Source organism: Coturnix japonica, chromosome 1, assembly GCF_054131305.1.
Source record: "Coturnix japonica strain WE chromosome 1, WE-NBRP24, whole genome shotgun sequence".
Lineage (NCBI taxonomy): Eukaryota > Metazoa > Chordata > Aves > Galliformes > Phasianidae > Coturnix > Coturnix japonica.
This window is the reverse complement of record NC_140663.1, coordinates 32,864,668-32,888,576: the sequence shown is the minus strand read 5'-3', so window position 1 is coordinate 32,888,576 and position 23,909 is coordinate 32,864,668. Positions and strand designations below refer to the sequence as shown.

The 23,909-nt window shown below is 38.4% G+C and overlaps 1 protein-coding gene across 2 annotated transcripts in view; it reads right to left on the bottom strand.

Annotated features, from left to right (window-relative positions):
- Nucleotides 1-23,909, bottom strand: part of TRHDE (thyrotropin releasing hormone degrading enzyme) — a 206,266-nt gene that overhangs the window by 163,478 nt on the left and 18,879 nt on the right. For both annotated transcript variants that reach the window (XR_014942404.1, XM_015855777.3), the window contains exon 3: nt 3,815-3,941. Coding sequence is in view for 1 of the 2 variants with exons in the window: in XM_015855777.3 (XP_015711263.1) it covers nt 3,815-3,941 (127 nt within the window). In the remaining variant the exon portion in view is untranslated. The remainder of the gene's footprint in view (nt 1-3,814; nt 3,942-23,909) is intronic.

Below are 23,909 nucleotides of genomic sequence, written 5' to 3'. Positions count from 1 at the left end.
AAACTCAATTCACCAACTGTTCATTCTTCCCCTACCAGGACTCTTATAAGGGCTGCTTGCTGCTCCGAAAGTAATGCCTCCTGTGTTATTATGTTGGCCTGTGATACTGGAGGTATAGCAGTTGAGGTTGAACCTTCCCACCAGCATTCCATTATACTTCGTTGCCATAAGACAGATGGCAGCAGAGGAACAGTCAGACAGAATGGCACCTGGCATGGAACTGCATAGGAAGCAAAGGTGTATAACTGATTCCTCCAACTGGAAAAAATGACAACCACTGACATTCACTGATGCTTGCTAAACATCTGTGGAAAACAAGTGGTGGCTGTGAGCACAGCAAGGTGGTGGGTGGTGTGTTGCAGCAGTTGTGACAGCAACATGAAAGAAGAGCTTCGCAGATAGATGGCTATGCAGATTTTTACCAGTGTGGCACATGGGCTCTTGTTCACTGCTGGCAAAAACACATAGCTAATGGTAGTGGCCATGTTCAAAAATAGCGCTTTATAGCTGAGAATTTGCTCCATCAAATAGAGTTATTGTGCTCTTCCCACCTGTTGTAGTTTCCATTGAAATAAATAGGAAACATTACTTTCAGAGCTACCTATGTATTTGTTCACATTTTCCTCTGGACCTATGGATTGCATAGACAACCTCTTTTGACAAGTTTCACAAATCTACCACCTGCCCCAGTAACTACAATCTTTTTGTGCTCTCTGCACCTGTCTCAAGTCAACCTCACAGCATGGCCCTTTACTCTTCCCTGGAAGAGACAGCCAGCCCCTCCACACCATGTCATTCACTGCTTTAAGAGTCACAACCATCCAAGTGTGAAAAGCTTTTGCTAACCTAATCATTCCCCACAGGAAAAACATTCCAGACTCAGAGATCCCTGCAAGAAAAACACTCTGCATATATGAAGAAAATGTTTTGTGTAGTGCAAACTGGATTAAAACTAGATATGTGACACAAATACAGAAATGTATTTTATATTCAATATCCACAGAAACACAATTAAAAACCCTACAGCATATCTTTTCAGAATTAAGTAAAATCCAATGCCTTATCCACCCCTCATTTTAACTACTATTTATAATGATATTTTATTGGAAAAATTGGGTATTTTTAAAGACTAGAATTATTTTTCAGAAATGAAATTCATACAAGAGCTATTAGTTTAAAATCCCACATGATCATCTTCAAGTTCAGAGTATGATATGGAAGAAAACTGCATATCTACAAGTTAAGTATAACTTTTAAAGGTGGAAATTGGTTATTCAAATGAGAAAAACCCCTATTTCACATTCACTACCAGAATTCAATTCAATTGGCAAACACATCTACTGTCCCAGCATACTCAGAAGTCATCAGAGGTCAGAAAAGTCAGAACAAGTCCTAAAAATATTTGTCAGTGGGTGACAAAATGGTTCCCCCATATTCTCCACAGTTTCTGATAACCATAATATCTGCCAACATCTCAGAGAAGCCCACAGCAGGCAACAGCAACCACAAATATCTGACAGTAAATAAGTACAGCTGAAAAGCCTGGTCAAAGGACAGGCAAGTAGTCAAAACCATTAGGACAAAATGGTTCCTGTACAGAATCCTAGCTAATTTACTACAATCTCAGATGACGAGCAATAACTTTAAATGCCAAGTGTCTGTGGAAAGGGATGTCAAATTTACAAATGAACACTGGTCCCTCTGATAAAGCAACATTTTCAAAGCCTAAGTGCCCTCAGATATGCTATGTAGACAGAAACCTTACTGAAGTACACAATGCTTTGCAATGTGACAAAAGTACACCATGTAACAGCCCTGAAGTTCTTTGCTTCAGAAAGCACAGACATGTTTTCTGCACCCAAGCATTCTCACAATGAGCATTCCTTCAACAGCTGTAGACAATGCTATTTTTTTTTTCTCTTCTTTGACCTCTCAGATAAGACTTCTAAATATTACTTAAGTACTTATATTTACTTATATTCTAAATATATACTACTGTAAAACCTCTATTGTAGAAACAATGCAGTATTTTCATCTTCTATTCATCTGCCATAATATTGTTTCCAGTCTTCCACTTTCCAGTAAAAATAAGTAATTAAATACCAGCACTCAATGGTGTTACAGGCAATAGTATATTCTTAAGCTTAGAGATCTAACATTCTCTTGAACCAGGAACAAAGTACTTCACATTCAATTCAAATTTTGAAAAATATTTACATCACCGAGACTGTGTTAGAATTTTCCATATTTTACATTAACATTCCTTTACACTAAATAAATTTTACTCTGTTATGGCATAATAAAATTTGCAAACTATTTTGTAAGGATACTACAGCATAGCTCAAGTTTTCACACAGTACTTCCTATCAACACAATTTTACGATGAACACTTGATGGAAAAAATGTATTTTCCACTTGTGATTACTACTCCCCCAGTCTGTTGCAAAGAGATCCAAACTTGAGCTTACTCATTTCCAATAAGATAGTTTTAAAAGAAATGCAACAGCATAATGATATCTTATAAATCACGTTGAGTTGAAAGGACATATGTTGCTATTGTGAAAGACATTCTGAAACAGAAACAGCCACTACTGCCTGCTGTTACCCAGCCTCCACAGTAAACTATGTGAAGTAACGATCAGAGTCCCACTGCTCTTCATTTATATTCAGATATAAGTTTTTGATCATAGTTTTCCTTCTAAATTTTTGGTACCAGTAAGCCTGTAACTTACAATATGAAGTCACCATTACATACCTGAAACCATGAACCAAAGGATACACAGGAAATCTAATGCACATGCCATGTTTAAATCTGTTTGCATATACCACCAGGAGAACACTGCCTGTAACCCATCATTTAAACAGAACAAGAAACAAATGCCAAAGCATCCCTATAAAATATTCATGCAACACCCTCATCTAGCAACATCAATTACTTTATCTATCTCCTGCATCGTTAGTTGTAAGTCTAATAACACTACTCAGCAGGCAAAGGATTTAATGAAATAGACCCTGAGCTCCTGGGAGGATCACCTGTGGTTCCAACTCCAACACTTCTGATCAAATACAAGTTTCCTTCCTGCTGCTGAGCAATAGGCTTTCCTGGATCTTGATCAAACATGCCCCTAAGTAGGGAAGGTGTAATAATACAGTGTAAAATATTCAACTGTATTGGTGAAAAAATGATTGTGGTGAAAGGGAGGAAGAGAGGAAACTATTTTAAAAATAAGAGAAATCAACAGCTTCTACTTTAGGTGACTTAATCTGCAAAAAACAGTTTACAGCAATTATTTCAGCAAGCTACAACACAATTAAACATATGTTAACCATCAAAAATAAACTACATAAACAAGCATGCCAGATACTTCTTTACACAGTTAGAGGTTCCCATTTTCTACAAGTACTCTCAATTCTGCTCCCTATCTAAAGCAAAGACATCAAGATACAAATATTACGAAATAAACACTTCTCAATGGCTTCCTAATGAAAGTAAGGCTCAAAATAAACAGCACTTAATAAATAAATAAATAAATAAGAAACTCATCAGTGAAAGCTGCCAAGTTCTCTTCCCAGTGTTTCACTGCCTAACGAGCCCCCATGCTGTCTGCTTCCTGCTCCTTTCAGTGCAAGACTGTAGAAGGGACAATTTGACTTCCTTTCCCCTCCAGGAAAGAGAAAAAAAATCCTTACCCTTCTAAGTTAGCCTAAATATTCCTTACTTTGAAGTCTAGCGCATTTCAGTCATGAATTTCCTTTAAACAAGAAGGCATTTCCTGGGCTCTGCATGAACTTCACATTCTAGGGAAAATCTTACCTAATTTTGGCAGGGAATAGGGCACTTTAAAATAATCTTCATAAAATTCAATGAGTCTTCTTGTAATATTTAGGGCATAGTCTCCTGATCCTCTTCGGATTGCATCAGGCCTCGCATACAATCGTACCTGTTAAAGAACAAAGTGAAATACTGATCATTTCAGTGCCTGGATAGGAAAGTTAAGCTACCTGCAGCGGTGAACTTTTCTAAGGTTGTTGTGAGGTGGCAGGTTTATTCACCTGTCTCCAAACATTACTGCCATACATTTGTCAAAACACACTGCAGCTGAAAATCATAACATACACAACTAAGGTTAAAAAGTTGAGAAGTCAAAATCTCCTGCATATTTATGATGCCAAATAGAAGAATTAACACTGCTTGCATCAAAATACTTAAAGAAAACACTTACATGTGTTTGCTAGAGATATGATGGTAGAGTGGATTAGTATAATGGTTCTCTGCCTACACTGAATGTAGGCAAGATGCAGTGGCTCAGTAGGAGAGAAGTTCATGGTTTGTTAAAGGCACATTATATGAAACTCTGAAAGTATTAGCAGACTGTGAAGAAAAAAAAATCATTCTCCTTTCTTTTCTCTGGCAGTGATACAGTTATCCTCGATGAGCTACATAAGACTGCAAAAACATCTATTTATTAGCTCATTCATGTACACAAACAATTAACATTCCCCAGTCTTACTTGACTGCTTCAAGCCTCTGTTTTCAGACTGCAGTGAGTTAAAGCTGCTTATACAAGCTGCTGTGTTCAGCGTACAGAACTGCTCACACATCTGACGACACAGAGCACCAAACGTGCTGACCAGCACACATTCAATGAACAAGGTAACACAAAGCATCATGAGGTCATCCATTATTCCCAGTCTTTCTGTTCTTCAGTGCTTCCTTATGGCAAAGACAACATACAGCTTATGACAACTGTTAACCACAAAGGCTCAGAAAGGAGGGCCACTTTTGATACTACTACCTCGCACACAGCCTGACTGCCTCAACAGGGAGGGGCAGAAGTATGCTCTGTCTGCAGTGGCTGGGGCGGAAGGCCTCTCCCTGCAGTTCACAGTGACCAGACAAAAATGAGACTCTACAAAAACAGTTCTAATAATAATACAAGTCTCTACTACTTCCCATGGAAGGATTAAATCCCACCCAGGGTTCCAAGGAAAGCAGCAGGGCAGAAATCAGAAAATACCAGTGCAAACATGAAGTGGAAATATCAGTTTTGAAATATTTCTAAATGTTCTATTTGGGATCAAGAAAAACCCATGGGATTTTCAGCTAAACAGTGCTTTGCTGCTCATTTTCTGAACCAATTCAGTTACCCAAGTAGAACTCAGACGTCAAACCTCAATACAATGTACCTGTCAATTCTGCTTTATTCCATTCTCGCTTTCTGGGGGTATTCCGTCATCATTCTTTGCTGCTAACTATCTCCATCATGATATTTATATCTTTGTATCATATTACAGAGCCAGTGCACAATCAGCCATAATAGTTACAATTTGTAAGGTAAAATGGATAACGCTGTGTAACTTAATGAGACATGTAATAATGCAGACTTTTTATAATCATCACCTGAAAGCATATAAAACATCACCAGAACTCCTCCAAGTCACTACTTCCATTTATTGCTTCCTTCCAAAGTTTACGGTGGCTTTATTTTAGACATTCCCTGTCTGCTAAGTTAAGTGTATTTTCTAAAACCAGAGACTAACCACAGCTGCAAATTAAAGCTTCTTGAAACTTTTAGTTTACGAAAAGATGGTAAGAACTGCAATTAGATTTGTGATGAACATTGTCATGTATCATTAAACCTTTTTACACAATTTTGCATAATTGTTTTACTGGCATAGTTAACGGTTTCAGTGTATTAGAAAAAGAAGACTCAGTCAACCAAGTATGCAAAAAAATCATTCAATCTGGCAGTGGCCAAATGTGTCCATTACGAAAAACTGGACAACAGAAGGGAATTAAAAAAAAAAAAAAAGACATAGAAGAAAAATCAAAGTTCAGCACACCGCATTACAATAAGTGTCTTCTGGCAAATGCAGAAAAATTGTTTAAAGATTTTAAAAGATTGGAGCCAGGTACCAAAACTCAAATAACGCTGCAAATTTTCATTTTCTATCTACTTAGTGTTGAGCATAGTTTTATTTGTCCTGTAAAGTTTCCCTGGTGCCTTTCCACCTGCCTAGCACAGCTCCAGACTGACAGTGCTGCACTGCTGAACACACAGATCACACCTAAGCTTGAACACGGTTCAGAAATTATCTGTGTCTTTGCCCAGGTCTCTCATGGGCATTCCCAGGTGTGCCAGCTATCTTCTAATGCCAGGAAAGCTCCATCCGAAATGCAGTTAATGCTGATACTTTCCTTACAACACATCTTCTTTGGCTGCTTCACAGGATAGTTATTAGTCTGTTTGCCTAATACCAGGAGAGACCTAATTTTAACTTCTCTCACTTTCTTAAAAGAATTCAATATTGCACATCCCAAAAACATACCCTAAGCACCTCTTTATGGGCTTTTCTGAACAACAGCGGCTGCATGATGGTGTAGTCTTCATTTAACACATTTAACACACAATGGGTGGCATTACCCAGAAAATAATTCAAAATTCTGTCCAGAAATTGTGTAAAAGGAAACAAAGTAGTGAAAAGTAACCAGGCAGTAGGGATAATACTCATGCCAGAAGGACACTCACTCTACTAGGATCTGCCTTCCACTTGAACAGCCTCAGAACATAAAACGTATGAAGGAACCCTAAGACTCAGAAAATTATCCCTGGGTTAGCAGAGGGAATGCAGACATTCTGGAGCATTAAGCAATACAGCCTGTAGGGCGTTCAGACAGTGCTCTAACAAGAAGCTTCAGCAGATAAAACAGAATGAAGATTAAGAGATTTGTGTTTAGCATATTTTTTGTTTGTTTGTTTACTGCTCTCACTTCAGAAGGCAGATAAGCAGCATTACTTTATAAGTATGTTGGACTGAACAACAATGCATAATTATTACATATTTTCCCACCGGCTGTTTGATCATTATGCTAAGAATTTGATTTTACATTAATTTAAATAATAAACAAGAAGAAACATTTCTGCAGGGTCAGACCTAAATATAAATAAAAGTAGTATGTGTCCTGCTAAGAAAGATAAAGAGGTTTCTGGACTAGCTGCATAATTCATAGAATACCGCAATAGCACATGTAAGAGTATAAGGACCATTCCAAAAGAAAGGGCACACAGCATTGATATTCACTTAGAAATAATGTTGTTTTCTGATTTCTTCAGCTTTCTTCTCTATTTTTGCTCCCTTAACTGGATCTCACACACATTCTTACACATGTAGATCTGAACACCATTTAAAACTAGATACAAAGAAGACTAATCTGTTTTACAACTTGAGCTAGTGCTTTAGATGCGTGCTCTATTTTTCCTACCAAAGAGTATATGCTGACTCCATGAGTAGAGATAGAAAGATGCCCTGGAAGACTTGCAAAGACTCCTTCACAGTAAGGGTGGTCATCCAAACTAAATAATAAAGTCTCTTCTTGAATGTTTCAAAGGCATCCTTTTATCTTCCTAACCTCTCATAGAAACTTAATCAGTACCTTTAGAAGACCATTTTGATAGAGACCTAAGACAAAACTACAAATTATCTGCCTTTGTCAAACGTACTCAGATCCAGTTCATGACCTTGTCTTCCACCAGAATCAGTATAATTACTTGCTTACGTCTGGCTGTATCATAATGAATGTCTATGCAGTGGTAAAAGACCAGTGCTCACAGTTTTCAGGAGCTCAGAACTGCATGGACAATGTAAGGCATAATTCTTCATACCATTAATAACTACAAAACACAACAGCAGACAGCTTTAGCCACAAAGTGAAGGATTTTTAAAAGTTTATAAAGGTTCATTGTAAGACAACCCACACAACTCATTTCCTTTTGCACACCTGTGCAGTCCATGATTATATCATTACATGATGTCTTTCACTACGTGACATTTGGCTCTTTCAAGATTAGAGTTATTTGATTTTTTTTTATTACCCTTTCTATATGGTAACCTCAGAGTACGCTACAGCCCTGCAAATATTACTGAGGCTCTTTTCTACAAGCTATGCGAGATTAAATGATATTATTACTTTCATGTAAGAAAGTAGAGAACAAAGGAAGACAGAGTTATTCTGGGTAGTTATCTTGACACCTCACCATGTTAAGTATACTCAGGATTTTTATTGCACACACTTAAAGTACCGTTCTCATTGCATCTTACTGCAGTAATGAACCCTACACAGCTCTGAGTTTGGTGACGGGTATAGAAGAGCATTCATAGCACATGATTTGTGACTAAATGACAGTGTTAGTTTATATAATTTGTTCAGAGGCAGAGACAGTGGGGAAATTCCAAGACAGAACTCAGCCTCAGGACCACCTGACATCCTGCACCAAGCTTCTTCCAAGGGTGGTGATGAATAAGGTGGGGACCATTGACACAACAGGCATATTCACTACACAGTGGTGCTGTCCTGATGCTGCATTGCTCCTCCTGTGTCTGAAGAAGTTAAGAGTTTATAAATGAAACTGCTGCACCGCATATTTTCTCCTTCTTTTCTAGCATGAGCAAAACAGCACTGCTACCCCTGGTTTCCTTTCAAGAAGCACTGGGTTAATTTCATTAGAACTTTAGATAATGACAATACAACAACCACAATCAGATACCAACATGGAAAAATCATCCCTAAAGATTAGTTTTAAAGTATCAGTTACCTAACTCAGGTTCTTTGAATGACTTTGGCAGCATTATCAATTAAAACATAAAACATCCCCCAGACTTGTATGGCAAATTTCATTCACCTGTTGTAAGCACTCAATAGTCTCCACCTCTGTTTTTATTCAAAATAATTTGTTGCATAAAAACTTGAGTTTCAGAAATAATTTCTACATATTATGACAGCTTACACAGTGTCTTTTAATATTTCAACATTTGATACATGAAATATATCAAAGCAGTTTAAAAATATCTGCAATACCAGGTCTTCAAATTAGATAAATTCGGTCAAGAGCTGTTCCCCAGAGTGATGGGTTGTTATGATATATGCTAAGAAACACGTAACAGATTTAGAACAAACTGCATCTAACCAAAGGTAGGCTATTAAATACTGTGTATGAGAAAAATCTTCCTGTCTGCTGCAAAAATTATTCATCAACAAGAAAGTCAGCACTTAAAAGACTTGTTCTTATTACTTCATGGAGTTTCAGAGAAGATATGAATTAGTAACTATATACAACGTACAATGGACAAATTCTGACAAGTACAAATAGTAATAGCAGTGAAAATTATTCTGGTGAATTGTGCATTCACTAAAAATGTTTCCAGTGTACCAAAGACTAGCGATAACTTCAGAACATAACAAACAGAGGAAGGTGTTAATATGAAGTAGAACTGTTCTGTTTTTACACTTTAAAAATGCATCTTTGTTCAAAAAAAGGATGAAATGGAAGAAGAATAATAAGAAAAAATCATTTTTTCCCCACTCTGTGAAATATTTGGGGTCAAACTGAAGGCTTTTTTCAACATGGAATACATTCTGCATTTTAGCAGAGTATCAAAATATATTATTTACAGATATCCAATTGAAAAGGGACTGTTGTTCAACCTCCTGCCTTTGTAGGAATCACCAAAGACAAAGGATGATCAAAGAGAATGTACGTATGTTTCCCCTCTGGCGTGAGGGGAAGACACAACCAACCTTTGCTAGAGGTGCCAAAAGCCTGAATCTGCTCCCCCAGGGAATTAAGGAAGCTTGGCAGAAATCAGGATGTTACAGGAAGATGCCTGCAGGCCTGAAGTGTGCCACACACCAGAGCCTACTGCTTGTTTTAAATTCAACATCCACTTTTACATTTAAAACCAGCTCTTAAAGACATCATTCTCTATGCCATCTTTTTGTTTCGTGTGCATTCCTTTTGAAAAATTTTCACTCTTGCAGTAGTATTATCTCCTTAGTGGAGGGGCACCTTGCTTGATTTCAAGGTGAATTGGTTGGCTTGGTTTGTTGTTTTTAGATTTATTTCAACAGTGAGGAAATTGTGCCATGAGGAAAACAGTTCTCTGCTGCTTGTAAGCATCCCAATATAGAGTTTACATAGTGATGACTATCGTTACATCTCTGCCATAAGCCAGGGTACAAGTTTACTGATCACAATAATCCCACATATAAGTTCATCCAAGAATTTCTAGATTCGGTTTTCAAGATATGTAAACTGCGAAATAATTCTTAAATTCTTATTTTCTTTAAATCTTTAATCCATCTTTTCCATGATCTAAAGCTCCAATTGCTATCACTGTCTTCACTGATGCCCTTGGGGGAGTTATAGCTCACTCAATGAGAAACACTACCCCAAGCGAACAAAATGCACCTCTGTTTTAACAAGGGAAAGCTTGTGAGAACAGATGGCTTATTGGGCTCTAATGACCTAACATAACACCTGTTGAACTCAATGGAATGATTCCCATTAACTACTGAGGTTTTAAATCTGGAGGAGACAAGGCATGATCGGCTCAATCCCTGGGGTATGGATGCTTTCTCCAAGACAACTTTCACCAACAGCAGATGCCCTGTTTCTGGTTCACGCTTTCAGATCACCAATTCAGTAGTCATTATGCATGGGAAAGAAGGAGGAGGGGGAAAAAAAAAACAAAAAAAAACAAAAAAAAAAAAAACCCACATCTTAGGAATGCCAGAGATCATTTAGGCAAACTTGACACCCACAAGTCCATGGACCCAAATGGGATGCATCCAAAAGTGCTGCAGTAGCTGGTGGATGTTACTAGTAGGCCACTCTGCATTACCTCTGAAAGGTAATGGAGAAGATGAGAGAGAACCAAGGACTGGAAGGAAGCCAGCGTCACTCCAGTCTTCTAAAAGGTCAAGGAGGAAGAAACTGAAGGCCAGCCAGCCTTTCCTCCAAACCTAGAAATGTGACAGAACAGCTCATTTTGGATGTCATCTCTAAGCATATGGAGGAAAATAAGGTGATCAGGAGTAGTCAGCATAGATTCACCATGCCTTCTATGATGGAAGATGAGGAGAGAGTAGTGGAAAAAGCCTATATTGACTTCAGTGAGGCTTTTGATATTGTCCTCCCTAACATTCTCATAGATAAGATTGGGAAATATGGGTTAAATGAGTGGATCCTGCATAACATACTCTAGGTGACTGTGCTTGGACAAGGATCTGATGGCCTCTAGAGGTCCCTGCCAACCTCAACAATCCTGTGTGTGTGTGTGTGTCAGAACATCTGTGCGCCAATTCTCTGGTCATGACCACTGATTATTTAGATCATGGGAAACACAATCACTGATTGGATATTATATTTATATCACACATTAGATGAGGAAAATAGGTCTCCGCTGCCTGTAAGCATTCTGACAAACTTTACAAAGTAATGGCCATTCATTTATCTCTGCCACAGCATCAGGAACAAAAAGACTGGCTTTGATGCCAGGAAGGGGAGAAAAAGCATCTATAATCCCATCCCTCAGTTCACACCATCTGATACCATAGACATTCTCACACAACAGACTTCCCAAAGTACTCTGACCCACAGAGAGCTTTTGCCTACACCACACCACATAGGGCTATGAGACCACAACTGACCTAAATTTCACTCTCTGTCCTTTAACTTGGCAACATTACAGCAACTTTCTAAGTGAATGTGGCTGATGTTCCAAGGATGGAATCTATTTAGCTGTCATGTATAATCCCCATTTTTCTATCTTTGCTCTGAATGGACTGAGAACAAATGAGAGTACAGCAATTGACCAAAGGTCAGATGACAGCTTTACATCTTGTTTTCTCAGACAAGCATAGACTAGGTAATGTGGTATCAACATGGAAATCCACAATTAAGATAGTTTCCCCTCCCACTAACTTCAAGCAGAATTAAAAGTAACTTTGTCAGGTGTTTTAAGCAGTTCAGAGTGCTCTCACATTACAAAACAGATGTTTCTGCACATCAACTGGTATCAGCAATATCGTCCTGGGAATAATGTTTGTTCTTTAATCTCTTCCTCAAAGCTAGCAGACTACACATAAAGCACAGCTTCTTGGAAGGCCTCTCCAGACTCACTCTTATCATCTGTGTGGCAATACCCACAGGCTCAGCCCAGCACTTGTACATCTGGGGTCTAACTCACAATGATTTAAAAAAATCTCAGTTCAGGAACATACTTACGCATATGTTAAATTTTAAGTACATCTTTAACCTTAAGCATGAACTTAAGTATTTCAGCAGGTTCTAACATTTCAATAGAGTAGCAGCTTAAGTATTTTACTAAGGGGGAAGAAATAGTCTTACGCTCTTTACTTGAAGATCTGTAGTACTCCTGTAGCAAGTGAAAGCTGCAAACATGTGTAATTACTCTGTACTTAAAAGCCTTTATTACTTCCTAATTTGAGATCTCTTATTTTGCTCACTGATTGTACTCCAGGTACAGGTAGTGTTTTTATTAACATTACAGAGATAAATGTTCACAATTATACATTTAATACAATAGATTTTCCTGTTCTTCCTGCTACCTCCTTCACTGGGCAACTTCTGCAAATTTAGTGTCACATCTCAAGCATGTTTTAAAATCTGATAAATTCAGAAGACATTGACATCATATTCTCTACATAAGTAAATAAGCTACAAGCCGAGCTCCACTAAGAAAGAGTATGAGTTATTTCACTTGCGTGTGTAACTCCATGAGTTTTGTCTGCTCAAATGCAATAAATTTTACAATGGAGCAAGGAAGAGGAAAATGGAGAGAGGAAAAAAAAATGAGAGAAGTAGCTGTAGCAAAATATCAAATCTGCTGTAGTGAACAAATTTAAACTTGATAATGGGGGAAAAAAAAAAAATGACAGAAAAAAATGCCTTATTTCAATCTCCCATTCATTATTCATCATGGACAATACCCAAAAGAGACTGTACAGTAATGAAATGTGCTCACTGAATACCAAAGGGACAGATCAGCTTTATAAGGAAGTTTTCCTCCAAACTCAGAGTAGACACGCACATAACTACTCTGCGCCTTCTCAGATAAAATATTTGTTGTTATAAGTATATTCCCTCTATGCTTTTTTCAGTTTGTTTTTTAAAGGTAGGTGGAAATCATAACCCGTTGCTTTCTAGAAGAAACACTATTTTGTGGAGGTTGGGTGCAACCTTCTTGAAGTAAACAAACACCATCTCTGCATGCTCATTCAAGGCAGCTTTAAATGGCTTAATAAGCCAGCTGAAATAACAGAACTGATCACTATAAATAATGTTTGTAGAAGGGAAGCAGTCATGGACGGAGTTACAGCAATAAAGAGGTTTCTCTGGAAACTAAATGCAAACACAGAGGTCCCTGAACTTTGCTGCAGGACAAAAGGAAAGAGGCTTAGAGCAAATGTGACCCTGAAAGAGAAAGAAGAGAAAGAAACTTCTGAAACAGCTCAGCTGCCAGTGAGAAAATGAGGACTATCAAACAAAGAAATTGTCTGGTATTTTCATCATAAAAGAGACTTGTGTGCATCTCCTTTCCAAATAAACATGTGTAAGGGAAGCATCTAGTTGCCTCATCAATTTCTCATCTGAACAAAACAAATCCCAGTGTTTGCTGACTGCTGGAGCCAAAGGTGCAACAATATATTCCCCTAGCAGGCAAAACTGTCATGCAGACATGCTGCCATTTCTAACTTGAGAAGAGATCATAAAATACTTTCAGAAGTTAATGAGCTGCACTCGTATATAAATCCAACCAATGCTCAACTGGCATAAAATAAAATACTGACTGTATCACTGACCATAGTGTCATTATAATAATTTAGAGCACTCAGGATCTGTACCGTACTGCTGAAATAGCTCAGGGACAGAAAGTGAACATGTTAACAACTAACGTGTAGCAAATGTAATTACAGGTGCCATTTCAGAGCCATTTAAGTCAACCAAGACTGCCACTATCCCACCCCTTCACACAGTCATTCAGCCTTGACTCTTCCTACATATATATCAGCACTCATTTCATCACAGAATAAGCTTTCAGACATGAGTGGAGTAAATGCATCAACCAAACAGGTAGTATCTAGGCGATCCAACTTCACTGCTTAAACAGCCTTGACATGTTAGTGCCTGATGATGGGAGAATGGCTTCTTCCTCCAAGAAGGCCTTTCGCATTAGACATATACCAAAGCTTTACATCAGTTTCCACATCTTTTGGATTGACTGGGACCGGAATTTAAAATAATTCTCTTATTCAAACAATTTTGCATTGCCTATTTTATACTCAAATGGATGACATCATACATCATTCATAAATAATTTTTCATCCACCTTTGGATAAAAAAAATGAGAGTTAGAAAAGCATACAAGTTTAACAAAAGTGCTAAAAAGTGACCTAAATCATTCAACAAACTATACAGTATAACCAATTTCATACATCTAGAGACTGCAATTCCATCTGAAATTATAATCTGCAACTATTATAACTGATGATTTGTATTTTGGCATTGAAGGCCATCAACATGACAGCAAGGCGTTACTGTGCTAATCTAGTTATATAAATAAGAGCAAGGATTGACTGTTATTCTCCGTCTATAAAAAACAGGTTCCTTAATTTCACTCATGTCTAATAACAACCCTTCCACACCCATAACATCTTTCATTAAGTGGCTACTGTTCTGGGACTATTTAGCTTTAATGGGAAATGATATTTTCTTACCCACTTGAAAGAACTACAGTTAATAGTTTTCAGCTAAGTGGTCCCCCACAAAATAGCCACTAAGAAACATGCGTCAATTGTCCAAATATTGCTAAGTAAGTGGAGTGGAGGCAAGACTGTCCACAACAACAGATTATGGCAAAGGTATGGCAGTACTTTCACATTCCTCATTAATTCAGCAAAACCTCACTGGAAGTCTGGTGAAGATAAACTTTGACAAACACAAAATATATTTACAGGAAACCCTCATCGGTGTAATAATAATCTTGTGATAAACAAAACATAACAAAGCACAGCCCTAAGAAAATGCATTTACTCAATACATAGCTAGTAGTAACAGAAATGAGCTAAAGTAGTACAGGGAATTATTTTGTGACCTAAAGCAAAACTTAATAGAAAAACTGTTTGCAAAGTAAACAGATTAGTACTGTAAAGTGCTCTACAGTTTGGAACTTGTTGGCTCAGAGAGAAGTCAACACTTCAAACAGGTCTTTGCATTGTGCTGGAGTCAGCCTATAACACTTCTCCACAAACTGGCCCTTAAGAGGGAGAAAAATTTGCATGTGGGAGATGTTGTGCTCCGATTGCTATAAAATCCACAACAAAAGCAAAAGCAGTTAACATCAATAACAGCAGCAACCATATTAACAGCAAGAGGTTCTTCAGGCTAAAACCTTGTCAGAACAGAGACACAGCATTTGCCCACTACAAGTAAAATCTATAAATCATGAAACAGGGAAACAAGAAATCATTTTTTTCATATGGATATCTACTAAAATTCTTTTTCTAAAAAAACTCTCCAAATCAATGGAAAAAATATAAAAACTTTAAAAAAAGAGTAAAAAACAGAAAAGCTGCCTGTGTTAGTAGCATCCAAATATTTTTGCACAGCTACCCTCTGACAAAGCCACAGGCAGAATAAGCACTTCAACCAAAGAAGATAAATTGGTGGAGGTAGTTATCTATTAATGTCCCAACTTACAGCTAGAAGGATTCCAGCCCTATCCTGGACACACCAGTCTCAGGATAAAACATGGGAATGGAGGGGGTATGGAGAGCAGGGGAAAGGAAATTATAATTGTAAATAGAGAAAGCAAAATAGAAGGGCTGAATCAATTAGAATACTATTACGATTTGAGGACTTCCATCTGAGAAAGATCAAGGCCACAACCAGGGATCAAAGTGATTAACCACCTAGCCAGCAGAGACACAGATGAGAAGCAGCAGATCATGCATACCCAAAAAATGTGAATTGGCAAATAGATGATTTTTGCTGCTTAAGAGAGAAGCTGCAAAATCTAACTATTCTGACATATACAAACTTGGACAAAGCCAATACAGATGTCTAAGATCTACAGAACATATAACAGCATATTGTTTATATTAAAATTAAAACAATATAAAATATTTAACTGCCGAGCTAATCAAATCCCTTCCAGAATACAGAAAGTTCAGATATTTATGACTATGAAATATCACTTTTGCACATTTTGTCACTCAAGTTATATTCTCCATCTTAAAATGTCTGCTATTTGTACAGGATATTTCCTACCAGAAAGAGGCTAATGAATCAGTGTTATTACCTGCACACCTATGGAAAAAGTTGATTACTGATTTCCTAACAATTTCTGATTATAGCTCAAATGCCATGCCTGGCTTACAGCTACCAGTCAGCTCACCAGCTGACATCTTTATTCACAGTGGACTGTTAGAATGCGTTAGATGAATAAACTTATAAATAAACAGGATAATGTCTAAGGAAAAGAAAACAGGATTAGAAACACATTAAAAAAAATAATAATAATGTGTGATTCCAGAGCAATTCCTTCATGAGGAAGTTAACTTGCACAAAATGAAAGAGAATCATAGAATGGTTTGGGTTGGAAGGCACCCTTAAGATCACCTACTTCCATCCCCCGCTATAGGAGGGATACCTTCCTCTAGACCAGGTTGCTCACAGCTCCATCCTACTTGGTCTTGAGTGCTTCCACAGAGGGGTCAATCACAAACTCTTCAGGCAACCCATTCCAGTGTATTAACACCCTCACAGTAAACAATTCCATCCTGAAACATGCGGTCCAACAGATCATAGTCAGACAGAAAGAAGAAAAAGGTTTCCCAAACCAGGCTTTCCAAACTTGCTGCAAGCTAGGTAGTCACAGTGCTGGCCAAACTGAAGTCTGAAGTGTTAAAGAGTCAACAAATCAGGCAAACAGGAAGCCAGAATTTTGTGGAATTTTTGCCACAATCATTCCTTTACTTCCTAGTTCATCAAAACAGACTTCACAGATGCATTCCTTTGCTGACACTGGAGCAGATTGCTGTTGTTTAGTCCTTCCTTCCCTTTTCTCAGCTGCAGCAGAAAGCTATTCCCCTGCTTAGCTTCCAGCTGACACTCATGTCAATGTAACAGCTTCATTAGTCTTTCTTTTTAACACTTGCTTTGAGCTTAAGATAACATTCCCTCTCATGAGACATACCCTAACTGCACAGTACAAAGCAAACCTTTAAAATGGCAGGCTTTGTTTACTCTCATATCCGCACCTATAGAATAAAGTGTTTACAGCCAGAGGATTTGTACCTCCAGGTATCCATATTAAAAAACATTAAAGCAACTTATTGCAGGTAATACCAAGAGTGTACAAGCAGAAAGCAAAAGCATTTCCACCCTTGACCAACTAGCAACATGGACAAATGCAAAATCATTTGGAAGCTTCCACGGAATATACACACTGCAAAGGATGAAGGAGGAACTTCATAAGAAAGCTTTCTCCAGGTTCAGTGTATTTCAGAGTAGACCTCCTACAGTTTTGTTTCCTAAATTTCTGGTGCTCGGCTGCTGTTGGCAGGACAGCCAGTGAGAAGAACAAATGGTCTGACCTACGCCTCAAGACTCCATACTCTAATCAGCAAGAAGCAGGAGTTTGCTCTTGAAAATTTGATTTCTCTAAGACTCAAACTGCAACTAATGCACCGGGATGGGGGAAGGTTATTAAAAAGAGAACAGGGACTGAAGGAGCTTGGCAGAGAAAGTATGAACTAATATGCAATTGAGAGTCTTCAGATCAGCCTCTGAAGCAAAGGAAACTGCTACCAGAAGCTTCTAAGGAAAACATCTGCATAAATACCACTGACTAATATTCTGCTGCAAGTGCTGCCTATAGCTCTCAAGCATTTTAGAGGCAGTAACAACAAGCTATCTACTGTGCTTTTCCCATGAGGGTCTTTGAAGCCACAGTCTCCTATTAGACAGAGCAAAGAAAAAAAGATGAGGGAGCAAGAATGAAATCCCAGGGAGAAGCATCATTGCTGGTTTCTGTGCTCATAGTGCTGACTGATTCCTTCTTAAATGAAAGGACAAAGTGTAAAGCCCTCCCTGGTTCAAAAACCAGCTAGACTCATTGTGAGTGCCCCGAAGGATGAAGCCTACGAGCTTGATGCTGCAGTTGGTATCCAGCTGTGGTATTTCAGGGCCTTCCAGCCAGTTGCTGCTCCCAAATGCCTCTATGCATTACCATTACAAATCCAAGCAGGCCTCCAGACTTTTACTGCATTTGATCTTTGCCCAGCTTACTCACAAAAAAAAAAAAAATAAAAATCAGCAGGTTAGTAGGTCAGAGATAATGTTAAACGACTGCCTGGATACTTCACCTCTGGTTTTCTTCTCAGCAAAATGGAAAGGTCTCATTAATGGGGAAAAAAGAAAAAAGAAAAAGAAAAAAAAAAAAACACAGCAACAACATCAAACAAAAAAATAACTATCCACAAGTCACTATGGGTCTGTAGATGGTGAGCTTGGCCTCAGAAACCAATAAGCTTTCAGAAGAGGGCACATGGAAGCATGGGTGACTGCTGCAGAGCAGGGTGCAGAGGCAGGCAGGCTAGCATTGCTGCATCACACAGACGCAGATCTGCATCAGAGCTAATGAGCCTCGACACACAGCACAGCAAATGGCCTAGGATGTGACGCTCTGCTGACACTGTTATCCCACTCTGTTTCAGAGGCAGCTACATCAGTGCCAATTAAGGGATCACTGTGCTGTACTCGAACTGTACTCTGCTGAGGATTACTCACCTTCCCCTACAAGAACAGATGTGCTTCTACACTAACGCAAGAACAGGGTCAAATATGAGCTATACAACAGCTGTAGGTCAGCTCAACAGCCATCATTCTCCACATTCTTTTCCATCACTTTCAGCATCCTTATGCCATATCACAAGCCCTGAAGCATCAGAAAACACTGCTCCATTGGTCTTCCCCAAACTAAGTTTCACTGATGCACTTATACATTTTACCAGGCAGGCTTACATCAGACCTGAGAAGTAACTCTGAATTATGACTTTGACTAGGTCATTACTATCGAGATTACTGAGAGTTTTTCAGATTCTCAAGAACTAGATGTCCTGAAATCTCTAGGACAGCATCAAATGGAAATAAACCAGTTTAATAGCTGACCTTTGAGCTCATAAAAGAAATGAAGTATCTTCAAAATACCTACTTTTTTTTAGTGTATGGAACCAACGTCTAAGCTGCAAATTACAGAAACAGATCAAGTCACCCTCATAAACGAGCCAGTAAGCATAGCAATGAAAAGATTTTATACCCTTCATTCCCTTTTAGTCCTACAGTTTAGAAAGATGAGCCAGAAAAGGAAGTATGAGTTGAAGAAATTGTCTACACTGGACAACACAATGTTTAAAACTTGATCTGCAATGTGACTCCTCCCATGTTACATAAAAATATCATACTGTACAGTCTCTACATACAGAATCACAGACTCGTAGGGGTTGGAAGGGACCTCCAGATATCATCGAATCCAACCCCCCCCTGCCAAAGCAGGTTCCCTACACCAGGTTGCACAGGTAGGCGTCCAGGCGGGTCTGGAATATCTCCAGAGAAGGAGACTCCACAATCCCCCTGGGCAGCCTGTTCCAGTGCTCCATCACCCTCACCGTAAAGAAGTTCTTGTGCAAAATACACCTGAGTGGTATTTCTGCACCTCACTTAAGTGGGTACATTACCTATCCTGTTGGCTTATATACCAGTAGCTTTCCTAGCTGCACTTTGCACTGCATTCATACTGCTGTATTTAAAGTTTTAAAATCTAGAACAGTCATTTTCAATTCAAGTATTTAAGAAGGATAGGAACGTATAGAAGAATGTGACAATTCTGCCTCCTCTGTAATTTCCATTATGGAGTCAGTGGTATCCTCCGTTCATTCTGTGGTGATGGAATGAATGCCACAACAAGTTTGTACATTTTAATCTACTCTGTTAAGGAAGTAAAAACAAAAAACAAAAAAAAAAACCAAAACACTGATTCATAAGTCTCTTGTACACTTGTTGATTCTGGGATTTGTTTACTAAAAATGAAGAAGCTGGAAGGGAACAATTCAGCAAACAAGCATATTTCCAGCTGTAGATGGGGTTTAGAGGCCATTCAGAGTCTTATGTGAGCCATAATAAACAATACAGCACATTATACTACTATACTGCTATCCAGAACGCTGAGTTTTAACTGGGAAGGGATCTTATTGCTATTATTATTATTATATTACTATATTGCAAATAGGTACTGTGGAGACACAGCATCAGTGATTATAGAGTCTGATTCCACAGTCAGCTATTCAAACAAAATCCCAGCTTGCAAACACTGTGCAGATGTTCAACACTACATTCATTAAAAATACACAGTCAGATTCAATCTGAAACAAAGTGCAAGTCTGCAGAACTCTTTCAAAGTTGTTGAGGATTCCTTTTTGTGCTTTGATTCCAGTATAACCACATTCTAGAATGAATTATGTTTCCACTGTGTATTTCCGACAATGTAGCACTATGATAACGGATAATAAGTTGAACTAAGAAAATTATTTGCAAATAACAAAAAATTATTTTTTAAAATCAAATTGATATTAAAACTGCTCAAATTATTTTTCCACTACTTCCAATTACAGATGTAGCTTGGTGATGTAAATACTACCACTATAACCCTCACCAGTGATTCCTTTCACCATCCAGGTTTTAAGCAGCCTGTGTGCCAAGGTCCAGCTCTGATCTTGTCTACCTCTGTAACTAATAAAGAACAGCTACAAGAAAGTCTGCATGCAGTTAAAAACATGAAACTTACAAAGGTAAGATTACTCAGACAATATTATTAGTAGCTGAGGCACTCGTGAAGAAAAAACAAGCACATGATGGCATAAAACCATAAGAGGAAAAATAAGAAGTGAGGACAGCTGGCCCCACTGGGAATCAATACAGTGCCAGAGATGTTAGAAGATGGCAGCTCAGCCACACTGAGGGTCTGCTGAAAGGAGCAATGAAGGACAACTCTCCTTTCCCTTGCTGCTGCCTGCCTGGCCCACAAAGACTCGTTAGGTATCTGTAAGCAATGGTGAGTACACTAACACTGAGCTATTTTAATAGATCATTAGCTTGTACGTATCTCCTTTGTGCTTTCTCAAATTAATAATTCTTCTGCATTTTTAAGATATCTCCTGTTTGCAGAATACCCAGTTAATAATGCCCAAAGAAACTAAAGAGAGGCTGTAATAGGTCTTATATTTACAACAACAAATTCTATTATTCGCAAAACCAAAAACTGAACAGACACTAAACACTGTCACATATTTTCTCAATACTTTACAGAATCAGGACCTCTATTTTCACTGCTATCAACTAATAAAAAAAGTCATTTATCTTTGTATGAATATGAGAATAAAATATGAAATACATATATTTCACTTAAAACCTTGTCTGGGGTTAGCCATACTGGGCAACTGCACATTGCCAAGTACTGATTTGATTTTCATTATGCTGCACTGACAGGAAAGTCATTTATCTTTTTTCAGCTCCCAGTCTGCTTTTATCTCTCTTTTCTATGTTTCTGTATTTTTCCTCTATCCTGCAGGGTTGCTTGAATGCTGATGAGCAGAAAATGGTACAAAACCACAGCCGGTCTCTTTCAGATGAAAAGTTCAGGTATGGAAGGTCCAACTTTTTTCCATTTTGGAGTTCTCAAAGAAGCTGCGTATTTGGTATTGTCCAGATACACTGGGATTGGTTAAATACTTCACTAGCTGTCCTAGACTAGAAAGACTTTCAGACAAAGATATGATGTTTCTTTCATGGTTCAAATATGCCCTCTTTTAATAAAAGACAAGAGAGATCTCACTCGCTATGTAGTCTTGGATGTTGTAAACCACCCCACCTTCACCTCACATGTTCCCCCTACCCCCCAAAAAAGGGGGTGGGGGAGGGGGAAGAGATCAATACAAAAATTTTCCACACATCAAAAACATACTTGTTTTTTATCAATCTACTTGATATACTTGTAGATGATTTCTAAAATCATGAAAATAAAAAAAAAATATATAAGAACAAGAATCTCCACAGTGTGATAGCATCTCACTAGGGATGCGCAGACAACTAACTTTTCAATTCACCAACCACACTTGCCATTCTCAATTTGTCATGACTGGATTCAATTTGCCATAGTGCCGCTTTCCACTGAAACAAAGGCAAAGTATGTCATGTCAGGCAATGCCTTCTTGAAATAAAGGAGATATTTCATTTCTTAGGAACTGTTAAAAAAACAAATGTAACAGAATTATAGCCACTACACTGCAACTTATGGTTAAAGAGATGAACATCTTTCAGGTCATAAAGGTTTCTGAGATGTCTGCATATGAGATAATGTTTGTATCACTACATCAACAGAGATCTGTTTAACAGAAGCAAGAGAGGCAAAAAATTAATTCCAGATATTCCAAAACAGATACATTGCATCTGGGCAGCTGAATTTGACTAAAACACACTCAAAGTACTACAGATTTCAGTCACAGCAATTGTCTTGCAACCACTAACATTACTACACTTGTAACAAGGCAGTGATGTGAACCAATGAATTCCAGTAGCAAACTTTATATTCTCTATTCACTTTTTCACAGCCACATAGTATTACACTGTCAAAATCTTTTTCAGCAAAACTTTTCAGTGAGGTTGTCTGAAAGCTTCCTGCCACAAAACAGAATTCACAACTGGCATTTTCTTGCTAGTCACAAACTCTTCTGCCACACCATCAGAGATAAGCAATAAGGAATGCATCCAGAATTGGCTCAGACATATAATCAGAAAAGTATGCAGTCCATACAGAATTACTTAGAATAGTCATAGGTACAAAATACTACAGGTGGATCTGATGATACTGAGTGACTGGATGATAAAATGGTATATGAAATTCAACATTGGTAAGTGCAGAGACATGCAAATAGGGAAAAAATAGCCATAACTGTACATACGCAATAATGGAGTCTAAATTAGCTATAATTCAGGGAGGATTTCTTGGAGCAACTCCCTGAAAATGTCAGCTCAGTGCTCAGCAGATATTCAGTGGGCAAACAGACTGTTACAAATGATTAAGAAAAGAATAAAAAACAGAACATCGTTATGCCACAGTACAAACTTACATCTATAAACCTCAAGCACTGCAGGCAGTTGTGGCACCACCCCTCTCTCTTGCTCAGCATATCAAAACAGACACTGTAGAACTTAAAAGGCAGAAAGAAGGATGATGAGAATAAGAAGAGATGGGAAGTGAATCCCATTCAAGGCCAGATTAAGTATTTCAGAGATCTGAAAAAGGACGGCTAAACCATCTATAAAATCAGGACTAGTAGATAAAAAGCAAATGCAGAACCAGTCATAGATTCTCACAATGGAAGAAGTGGGTAGCCAAGGGACATGTGGGTATAAATGAACTTAAGTAAATTACAAATTTCATCTGGAGTACGGTGTCCGGTTCTGGGCTCCCCAGTACAAAAAAAAAAAAACACAAAAAAAACACAGGGATCTCTTGGAAAGAGTTCAACGGAGGGCCACAAAGATGGTGAAGGGCCTGGAGCATCTCCTCTATGAAGAAAGGCTAAGTGAACTGGGTCTGTTTAGCCTTGAGAAAAGAAGGCTGAGAGGGGAACTGATCCAGGTCTACAAATATCTAAGGTGTGGGGGCAAAGTGGCGAGGCCAGACTCTTTTCAGCGGTGTGGAGACAAGACGAGGGGAAATGGGCAGAAACTGGAGCATAGGAAGTTCTGCAGAAATATGCACAGGAACTTCTTTACAGTGAGGGTGATGGAGCACTGGAACAGGCTGCCCAGTGGGGTTGTGGAATCTCCTTCTCTGGAGATATCCAAGACCCACCTGGATGCTGAGCTGTGCAACCTGGTGTAGGGAACCTGCTTTGGCAGGGGGGGTTGGATTCGATGATCTCTGGAGGTCCCTTCCAACCCCTACGAGTCTGTGATACAAATCATGTTGCCATCAACTGCCAC